Source organism: Manis pentadactyla, chromosome 8, assembly GCF_030020395.1.
Source record: "Manis pentadactyla isolate mManPen7 chromosome 8, mManPen7.hap1, whole genome shotgun sequence".
Taxonomy (NCBI): domain Eukaryota; kingdom Metazoa; phylum Chordata; class Mammalia; order Pholidota; family Manidae; genus Manis; species Manis pentadactyla.
Genome location: NC_080026.1, coordinates 133076044 through 133086882, shown reverse-complemented (window position 1 = coordinate 133086882; position 10839 = coordinate 133076044). Strand labels below are relative to the sequence as shown.

The 10839-nt window shown below is 53.6% G+C and overlaps 1 protein-coding gene across 2 annotated transcripts in view; it reads left to right on the top strand.

Moving 5' to 3' along the window:
- Positions 1–2217: 2217 nt before the first annotated feature.
- The window catches only part of CPXM2 (carboxypeptidase X, M14 family member 2), a 113531-nt gene continuing 104909 nt past the window's right edge, over positions 2218–10839 (top strand). For both annotated transcript variants that reach the window (XM_057506440.1, XM_036898639.2), the window contains exon 1: positions 2218–2663. In XM_057506440.1, the coding sequence (XP_057362423.1) occupies positions 2357–2663 (307 nt within the window). In that variant the 5' untranslated portion in view covers positions 2218–2356. The remainder of the gene's footprint in view (positions 2664–10839) is intronic.

Below are 10839 nucleotides of genomic sequence, written 5' to 3'. Positions count from 1 at the left end.
TTCTGCAGGGCTGGGGTGGAGCCCAGGTGTCTGCACGCTCAGCAAGCTCTGGGGTCTCTGCTGGGGGCAATGCTGGGTGGCCTGGCTGGGTGGTGTCTGAGGCCCCTTCTGGCCAGGAATCTAGGAAATGCTTTAGCTGTACTTCCTGCAGCTAGCTTTAACTTCTGGGTGTATTACTGCTTGCTGCTATTTCGCCACAGAAGCCTCCTGCAGAACTGTTTTGTTGTCTGGAGTGCCTGGCTTCAGATAAAAGAGCCCCGAGTGAGTGAACCCTGAGGATATACTATGGAGGAGGGCTGGCAAGGATCCAGAGGAGGTCATGGACCAGCCCAGCCCAGACCTGTTTGAGAGTAGTGGGAGGGGAAGGGGGCCCTTCTCCTCTGTCACTTTGGAGATCTGAGCTGGTTCTGGGTTTCAGAATGTCCTGGGATAGAGAGGGGGTGGGTTGACAGTCAGGTCCAAGGCCTCCTGGCCCTTGGAGATAGAGCAGAGTCCAGCCTCCTCCTCTCACTCTGGCCATACTGCTTTGAACTGTGACCTGGGAGCTCAGAAGACCTGCCCTACAGGATGACCTAGTTAGGAAGCCTGTGTGGGGATGATTGAAAAAACACAAGGTGGCAAATAGCATTGGCCAGTGGCAGAGGATGACAGCTGTCTTGGCACAAGTCCTGCCCACTACGTGGGCTCAGAAGTGAGACTCCAGAGAAATGAGGAGGCCTTGCTCAGGTGCCCAGGTTCAGCTCAGTTGCATTCTGGAGTGGCAGGGTCCAAAGGGACTGGGAAGGTGAGAGCCCAACCCGGGGTTGAGGGTCAGTCTGTCCCTTCGGTAGGCAGAATGGGCCCCCAAAGATGCCCTACATGCATCCTGGAGATCTGTAACTCGGGTTACATGGCAAAACGGCCTTCGCAGATGAGACTGACGTTACCACCTTAAGGGGGGTCTGTCCTGGACTGGGTGGGTGGGCTCACCTAGTCACAGGAGCCCTCAAAGGTAGAGAACATTCTCCAGCTGCTAGGAGGGAAGGTGTGTGGGAAGGGGAAGTCAAAGAGGCTTGCAGCCACAGCAGGGACTCAACCTGCCAGTGCTGGCTCCAGGGTCTAGGGACCACATGCAAGGACCAGAGGGAGGCTGCCAGGAGCCCCTCCCGGAAAGCATGAGAAGGGTTGCAGGCAGCCAGCAGGAGCAAGACTGGAGGGAGCTGACAGCCAGCAGTGAGGGGCTCAGATGCTACCACCTGGAGGGTCTGAACTCTGTCAACACCCTGCCTGACCTGGAAGCAGGCTCTTCCCCAGAGGCTCCTCTGGACGATGCAGCATGCAGATTTTAGCCTGGTGACACTGCTCAGCCTGCTGCCCTGAGGAGCAGTAAGATGATAAATATGTGTTGTTGTAAACCGCTAAGTTTGTAGGTGACTGTTACGGCAGCCAGAGGAAACCAATGCAGGCCCCGCGTCCCGGACGTCCCAGCCTGAAGGGCCCACCCAAAGTGGTCCAAGGGCAGGAGGTACTTTCTCAAAAGGTAGTGAGCCTGCTTGGAGGGCCCCCTAGGCAGGAGCCTGCTTTCTGGATGAACCAGTGTCCCCCAGGAAGGTAGCCTTAGGATAAGCCCACCTTCTCTCCACGTCCAACAGAGTCGCCATCTCAGACACAAGCAGGGGTCCCCCGGTCACTGGGCCCTGCCTTCACAGAACTACTCGTTGGAACCCTGGAGACTTGGGGCCTCAGAATTCCTCTTTCACGGTTCCTGAAGCCGCGGCATGGTTGAGCTGAGAGACAGGTTTGTATGGCCAGTGGGGAACCTGCGCTGGGTGTGGAACCAGGGACCAAGCAGGGGTCAGGAGAGCCGGGGCTGGGCTCCGGGCTCTAATTTGCTTCAGGACCTTAGGCCAATCCTTTCTCATGGTGGATCACGTTTCTCCAACCTGTGAAACTGCTCGAGCTTCCTTCTAGATGGAAACTCCCTGGAGCGTCTGGGAAAACAGTGCCCGGACCGGCTTCGGGGGTGCGGGGAAAGGGGCAGGTTTGGGACAGTTAATAGGATTGAGGGGGCTCCCACACCTGCCTCCAAGGGCGGGCTCCGCGGGGTCCGCAGGGAAAAGGAGGGAAGCAGGAAGGGCGGGGCCGGCCCCCTGCCCCCGCCCCGCGCCTAGGCGCGCCCCTGCCCGCCCCCGGCCCGGCCCAGCCCAGCCCGGCCCAGCCCCGCGGGCGGGTCACACGCGCCCCGGCCGGCCGCCTCCTGCGCCCCGTGCGCCGCGCTGCCGTCCCGGCCCCCTGCCCCGCGCCGCAGTCCGCGCCTGCCGCCCGCCCGGCGCTCCCGGCGACCGCGGCCCTGCCCAGGGCGCGGGGCGGAGCGGGCATGGCCCGCCGGGGGGCCGCCGCGCTGGCCCTCGCGTTCCTGGCGGTGGCCCTGGCCGGGGTCGGGGCCCAGGGCGCAGCCCTCGAGGACCCCGACTACTACGTGCAGGAGATCTGGAACCGGGAGCCCTACTATGCGCGCCCGGAGCCCGAGCCCGAGCCCGAGCCCCTCTCGCCGCGGCTGCCCGCGGGGGCCGGGGAGGAGGAGCGGGAGCCGCGCCCGCCGGAGCCGAGGCCGCCCCAGAAGGCGAGCAAACCCAGGAAAACTCCCAAGAGAGGGAAGCTGGCTCCCGGGACGCCCCCACCGGGTAAGTGAGGAACTTCCCGCGCTGGGCGGCCCGAGGGGGCGCCCACGGCTGTGCGCCTGTCGCGCGGTGGCCCGCCGGCTCGGAGGGGGCAGCTGCCTTCCCTGTGCGTGTGTCCGGGGTGGGGGAGCGCCGCAAAGCGCCCGTCGCCGCCTCCGCGGCCCCTCCAGGTCTGCCCCGCGCATCCCGCTGGCCCCGCCGAGCTCCCCAGAACTTAAACCTGACCGCCGTTCCCCTCAGGCAGACCCACTGTGCAGCAGGGAAGCTCACTGCGGAGCTGGCTCCCTCGTGCTCCACGTTTGAGATTTACTGGACGGGGGCTCTTTCTGCCCGACACTTACTCCTACCCCACTTACTTTTTCAGTCTTTCTGCAGGGCGTTTTTCTTGAGAGCAAATTTCCGTTTTGGCGGCGTGCAGGGCTGGCCCGTTTAGGCACAGCGGCCTCTGGGGAAAGCCCAGCGGGGGCCTTTACTCAGCCAGCGTCCCTCAACACCCTCCCTCTGCCCACTGGGCCAGGATGGCAGACCCTCTGCCGGGGAGCCCTGGGCTGGCTGCCGGACTCCTGCGCCCGCGGAGGGAGAGCTGTGCAGGCCGGGAAGGCCCCGTGGCGCCTGGCAGCCTGCTGTGCTCAGTCTCCCAGGCATCTCTCACACCCTTCCCGAGTCCCTCCTGTTTCTGCCAGCCCTGTCTTGGGAAATGACTTCCATTTGGTTTCTTACACTTCTTGTGAAGGGAAACTTTCTCTTAATTGTTCCAAACGTTCTTTGCTCAAGTTGCAGAGGGCTGGGGTGCTAGTATTTCAAGATTGGGCAGTAGCAGGATTGTAGCCAAATTCTCTGGCCTTGTAATGGCCCTCCTTGAAAGGGGATACATGCTCCGGAGACCATGACACAGCTCCTTGCATGGAAGGAATCGCCTTTGTTTGGTTAAACTGTTCATGGAGGTGAGCAGGGAGGCAGTGGGAAGCTGGTGGAGATGGGGACCCGGGATTCTTGAATGAATGAGCCCATCTCAGTAGCCCGTTTGCACGTACAAGTCAGGGTGGGAGGGCTTCTCCCATGCTTCAGTCTGTGAGCAGCTCTATGAATAGGCAGGCAGTCCTGTAATTGTGTAACCCTGAACAGAACCATCCAGGATTTCCAATGTCTTCTGGGCAACTGTGGGAATTAAGATTTGTAAAAGTCATATTGTTTTAATAACAGGTATAGGAATGGGAAGAGAACTCCTATCTGTAGAAGGTCTGCTGTGACTCTATTAGGAGCGTTAGGTACGCCATCTCATTTAATTCTTTCCATGGCTCTGAGGGGTGGGTATTGTTATTTTACAAAGAGGAAGCTGAGACTGACAGTTTAAGCACCTGCTTAAGTCAGTGTTGGTTGCTGGCTTGGGAGATTTGAAAGCCTGTCTCCTGTGCTTTTTAACTCAAGGCCTTTTATGTTGGGTAGTTTGAATCAAATTTGCATGTGTTTTTGTTTTTTAGGGTCTGCTGTGTGTTTAGGGTAGCCCTGGGCATAGTGGATGGGGGACCCATTTGTGAAGTTCTGGGATTTACTGCAGGGATCACGGGGGAACACGGAAGAAGCCCCAGATTGAGAGTCTGAAGACCACACTTAACACCCAGGTCTGGGGCTCAGCCCTCGCTTCCTGGACCTCAGCATTTTCATCTGCAAAGAAGACTAGCTGCACCTGATACCTCACTTTACTTTGTCAATTGTTTTAGAAGTTTTTCAGCAAAAGCTTCTGGTGTGTAAGCTGATGGTTGTGCTCATCCTTCTCTGACCTGTTCATTCATTCTGCAGATTGTCACCAGGACCCTGCTGAGCACCAGGTTCTGGGTGAAGTTCCAGGGCAGAGAGGGCAAGACAGCCCCGCCCCTGCCCCTGTGGCATGCACAGAAGTTGGGGGGCTCTGAAAAAGTAATTGCAGGTGTGCTGAAGGCTGAATCACCGATCCCCAAACTGAAAACAGATCTTTGAAAATTCCAAAGACTCAGCTTCAAGGCCTCCAGGGGCACTGCCACCATTTCTAATGAATTGTGTGGGTCTTTTTAGAGCATCTCCAACTATGGCAAGCAAAGTGTGACATTTATTGCATACTTTCAACTCCTGCCCCCCTCCCCTCTTTTGGTGTTTAGCCAGTGGAACCCTCTACCCTGGACTCCAACTGGGGGAGACTGGTTTAAGAATGACCTTGATTAGGGAAGTAAAGGTTACTTTGGGGCACTTAAACTGCGCTAAGAGAAAATTATTTCTTCCCCACTTTAAGTGGTGGCTCAATATATGTATGGTTAATGATAACAATAGAAGCGTTCATCTCTGTATTGGACAGGCTCATAAGCAAGTTGCCTTAATATCGTAGGAAGACATTTACAGAGGAGGGAACATCATGCCACAGCCTGGAGTGTTTAATGTGAACTTCTGAACTTGGCTTCACTGGGTGGGTGGTGCAAGATACACACAAGGCGCTGTCTAGGCACAGAAGTGGGAGTGAGAGATTTAGAGATGAGAAAGAATGTAGAAGCATATATAACTAGTTTAAAAGTCTATCATGTACTTTGTCTTTACAGATGATAGAATATTTTCCAGAGAGCCTTTGTCTTGCATAAAGGTTGGGCTCGTGGTAAGATGGGAGGCAAATGTTCCATGTGGCAGGCTCTCAGAGGGACTCTGGTCGTAATCCCAAAGGAGGGTTTGCTTAGGGAACCAAGGGCATTAGGGACGTGATCTTATGGTGAGTTTGGCTTTGACCCTTGGCTGTTCTTTCCTGCTACCACAGAAATGTGCAATGGATGTCCTGTGCTGACGTTCTCCTGGAGGTGTCTTGGACAGCTGAATCCTTTAGTTAATTGAGACCACTGCATTTTTCCATGAGTGGCTGGCAGAGTCCCAGAGAAGTGGAGCCCTGATATACTGAACAGAGTGGTATCTTTAAACAATTTTCTAAAAGTTGTTATTTTGAAATCATTATAGACTCAGGATGTGTACTAGTGCAAAAATAGTACCATAAGGTCCTACATACCTCCTCCCAGCTTCCCCCAGTGATAACGTCTTTTAGAACTATTGTTCAGGATTTCTCCACCATGGCAGTATTGACGTTTTGGACCAACTGTGTATGTGTGCTGGGTGGGGGGCTGTGCTGTTCGCTGCTGGAGGCTGAGCAGCATTCCTGGCCTTGACCCACTAGATGCCAGAAGTACATGTCATGACAACCAAAAATGTCACTAGACATTGCCAGATACCCTCAGTGGGTTGAGAATCACTGTTCTATGCAGCATCAAAACAGGAAAATGACAGTGGGACAGTACTGATAACTAGATTACATACTCCACATTTCACCAGTTTTTACATGCACTTCTGTGTGTGCAGTTCTCTGCAGTTTTATCACATGTACAGATTCGTGGACCCACCATCACTGTCAGGATATAGAACCATGGAATCCTTGTCTGAGGCAGAGTGAGACTCAGCATTGTACAATTTCTGAGATCCTCTTGGTGAACATCAGTTAATCCCAGAGTTTTAGAACTTGAAGGAAACCAAGTAGTCCTCATGTACAAATTGTTCACTGTAAGATTCCGACAGTGGGCTGCCTGTTCTGCTCAGACACTTCCACTGATGGGCTCTTACCACCTCATTCACTTATTGGATGAATGGTACTGATGGCTAGAATGTTTTTTCTGTAGGGACCCAGCTACCTACTTCTCTGTAATTCCATTTATTTAGCTACTTCTAGCCAAGTGCGGTAGTTTCTAGAGCCTGGCTATTGGAATGCTATGGGATCCAGACAGTCTCAGATCCCAGTTTCCATTTCTCACATCCCATCCGTGGTCCTGGTCCATAGTCCTGAGCCTGTGGAATTTGCAGAGTGGGCAGCGAGCCACGTTTGTATGTCTGTGCCCAGAACCAGCGAGTTTGCATTTTGTACTGTGTTGGGCCCCAGCCACTGAGGGGGATAACCAAAGACGTTATTTGAGCATATTTGGTTGTAAACAAAGCCCCTTCTGTTGTGCACTGCTAGCCATTTCTGGAGAGAACTTCACTTTTGAGCTTTGCTTCATCTCTCTTCAGAGAGCTTTGCTGTGTATGGCCTTCAAATGGAAACATCTCCTGGGCAAAGCTCTAGTGTGAGGATTAGGAGAATGTGTTTGTAAATATTTCACTATGTGTTTTAAAAGCAATCACAAGGCTATAAGCACAGCTAAACAATTAATAAAAAGACTCTATATCATGGTATTATATGCTCATTGGAAAAGTTAAATCCAGTGTTTGTCCAGAGAAACTCCTTACAAAATTCCAAGGAAAAGGATGTTTTACAGAAAAGGTCGCTTCATGTACATCAGCAAGCCACCCCTCCTTCAACTATTCATGCTGGCAGAACCTTCCCACTGCCTGTGCCCATGGTTCCAGAAACTGGGGTTTGTGCCTGGATAATGCAGGGGGGACACTTCCATGTTTGGGGAAGCTGGACTGGATGCTGTGGTTCTTAAAAATAGCCATTGTGTTTCCCGTGTGCCTCAGGCGTCCATGGCTGTCAGGTCTCGTGGTGGATGGTGCCTTCAGGGCTGTGACAAGGGCATTCTGGGCCCTGGAGGCTGGCGTTCTGGGGTGGGGGTCTCCTCTGGATTTCCTCAGGAGGGACACAGCACCTTTACTCTCAGGCTTGGTGTCTCCAGCCATGGCTCTGCCCTCTGTGGCCTTTTGAGCTCCCCATCACCATGGTTTGCTCTGGGATCATGAAGCCCACAAAGTTAGGGTGTCTTTGCAGAGTTCTGGGGGAAGGGCTGGTGTCTGTATCTGGCTGGCATCCAGTTGCTGCTCATCTGGGCATCATAGGATGGTCAGAGTGGCATAAAACACCTTCAAAATGTTAATTTGTGACTCTAATGTCATAGATATTTATGGAATATTGAATTGCTCAAAGTGGGTATAAGTATTTGGTAAAGTGTGTTCGGGATTCAGACAGAGCTCTGCCGTCCATGGGCTCGTGGGACTTCTCCAGGTCTCAGATTCCTCAGTGGGATGGGGTGAGTACTAAGCTGTGCTTTCTGAGGTGGGATCCTCCATGGGCCAATGTGCAGCCCCCCAGCCTTCAGAGGGGCAGAACAGAGGCAGCCTCTAGCTGGCTCCCCAGGGGCCCCAGGCAGGTGGAGTCCCAGTGGGTCTGAGTTATCTGCATTTCCTCCCCATGTCTCTTCCCTTTCACTTCCTCTCTTGAACTTCCTGAAACCACCTCCCAGACACACTTCTGCACACCGGCTGCTCTGGTGGTGGCTCTTTAAAGGCAAAGGGCTTCTTATTTGGTTGCAAGTCAGGAAGGTGGCTGCTGCTGCATAGAGGCTGGGACTGTCTGTCTGTCATGCCCCAGAGGCCCTGAGGGAGACCAGATCTGCACCAGAGGCTGGCCCGGAGGAGCAGAGGATGACCAGCGAGTTTCCCAGGAGAGACCCAGCTGACGGGGAGGGGAGGGCTTTTGACTGGTTGGTTGGGTGACTGAGTTTGGTCCAGCCCGGGTAAAAAGGACTGAGAAAATTGCACTGGTGCCTCCATCTCCAACCCAGACCAGTGAGGTCACTGATTAACGGGACACAAATGCCTCATTCAGCCCCTCAGTTGGCCTTTGGGGACTCACCTGGTGGCCCGGTTCCTGTTTCCTCCAGGAGCTTGACTGTCCCAGGATTGGATGAGCACAAGTGGCTCCCTCCCCACACCTTGGCCCTCTTCCTGCATGGAGCCCTGGTTCTAACCACTTTCCTTCAGGCTTTTCACGTTCACCTGCCAAGTCGTCCCGGCTCTCGTGTGAGGCTTCTCAGCAGCTGCGCGCGTGTCCTGGTGTTCGGGGAAGCTGTGACAGTCGTCTGCATTTCTGGGGGGCTCCTGAGAACCTGCTGTGCATTTGGGGCAGGCTATTCTTCCCAAGCCGGATCCTGAGCGAGAGGCAGGAGAGGAGCTTAGGGCCCTAGGCCGAGTCCTGCACAAGAGGGCGCGCAGATGCTGCCGACCTGGAATTTCCTGGGGCGAAGGCAAATATGCAGCAAAGAAAATATGTTTGATTTCTGGAGGGTGGCTGCTGGGAGCTTCTTGTGCAGAGAAGGGAGAGATGTTTCCTATCAACCACAAGCAGTATGTTCATCACCACAGACCAGAATAGAACGTGTGGCCCACTTTGGCACTTCAGTTTGCTACTTTTAAGGAATTCAGTCTTGTCACGCAGCCCAGATGGAGTTGTTGACTAGATTCCGACTCTTTCTCTGTACACTATTTCCACACTGCTTGCTTCTCTCATCAGGACGGACCATATGTTGCCTTCTTGCTTTAAGGGAGGAGAGGACTGGGAAGCCTAGACGGGGCGGGTTTGGGGAGGTGGCTCTGCTCCCTCCTGGCTCTGCCGGCAACCGGCAACCTTGACTGGGTCTCCTTCCCTCTCAGCCTCAGTGTCCCCGTCTGTAAATCCTGTTCAGAGGAAGCTTCCTGCCCTCAGGCACTGCTTGCCAAGATCGAATGCTAGAATCTGTGTGAAAATGCCTTGCGGATTGTGAATCATGCACCACATGTTAGCTGTTACTCTGCCAGCAGCTGGAACGGTGCTTGGTGATAATGTCATTAATGAGGGAAAGACGGGAGGTGTCTTTCATTCGGTGGTCCCTGCAGGTCTGCCGTTGCAGGCAGACTGTTTCTCCGCCATCACGTCCATTGGGACAGGTACCGTGTCTCCCAGTCTGCTTGTCACAGAGAGGTGAGGTGGGCCACCTGAGGACACACTGTGGGCAGTGCAGCAGCAGATCTGGCTGCCTTGGGCTGCAACCTGATCCCTAGGCCCGTCTGGAACTGCGTCTTCCCAGAGAAGGGGGCAGGGCCTCTGCTCCTCTGTCCCTCCCCTCAGGGCATCTGCTCCCCACCTGTGGGTCAGTCCCTGTGAGGAATCAAACCCTCAAGGGTGGTAGCACATCTGCCCACAGGGCCTTTTACTCGATTCCCAGAGCTGTATTGGGACGTCTTCATGAAGGGCATGGATCTGGCACATGGCAGGTGAGGCTGAGGGTGTCAGTGGCCAGGCTGTGTGACTCTCACTTCTGTGTTGTCCACAGAGGCCCCAGAAAGGTGTCCCGGCAGAGAGAAGGCTTACAGCAGATGGCTGACTGCCGGGGAGGGTTGGGATAGAACATTCTTTTCCAGAACTTTGACTTTTTCCTCACATATTTCATGAAACTTTTCTTCTCTTTAACATCTTATCTTTCTGCCAAATCAGACTCAAAGTTATGGCACTGGTTTTTCCAAACAATCAAGGTCCTTACAGACCATCAGTGAGACTCCTTGGAAGAGGCCATTTTTGGAGGTCATCAGCCGAGACATTCCGACCCATAGAAATGGGGCAAATGCCAAGGTAACGTCAGGCTGATGTCACCTGCACCCAGGTCCTCTGAATCAGCCTTCTGAGCATTTTGGTTTATTGACTTTTTTGACCTGAGGGGACCCTTAATTTTGTGATTTTTCAGCTTGCATGAAAAATGACAGACACTCTCATGAGGTATTATCCAAGAATATGACCAAGTCCAAAGGATTACCCATGGCTGGACCCAATGTGCCCTTTAAATTTTTTGAAAATTTAAGTTTTCTTTGTTAAGAACCTTTTTATTTTGTGTGTGTGACTGTAGAACAGTCTGAAATGATTCATTAATTGGCACGATCCACTAGATGTTTTGGTATTTCAACTTGCTTTTAGAAGTCCAAGCCAAGTATCTTTGTCCACAGACCTGCCTCTTGTCTTGTGTTTGTTTGGTCCTTCACCCACTCAGTAGTTCACTCTCTCGCTCATTCAGTCATCCACCTATTACATACCAGACTCTGCAGACAAAGCAGTAAGTAAAACCAGATGTGGTCCCTTCCTCATCAACAGACCAACCTTTGTCAATGTGCTGATTCTACACAGCCTGGGTGTATGGACCTGTGGTGGGCGCACACACCTGCTGCCCTGCCCTGGCCCTCTTTCCTGGCAGGTACACCCATTCCCCCAGCTGCTGGGGTCTTGGCTGTGATGGCTCACAGCTGATTTCTTCTCCAGAGCATTGCCTGTGGAAACCTATATCCTCCACTTCCCACTTTGTCAGTCTGTAGCCAGAGGCTAAGCAGCAGTAGAAAAGACAGCCCCATGTCTCCAGTTGGGGACAATAGTGTGTGTAATTCC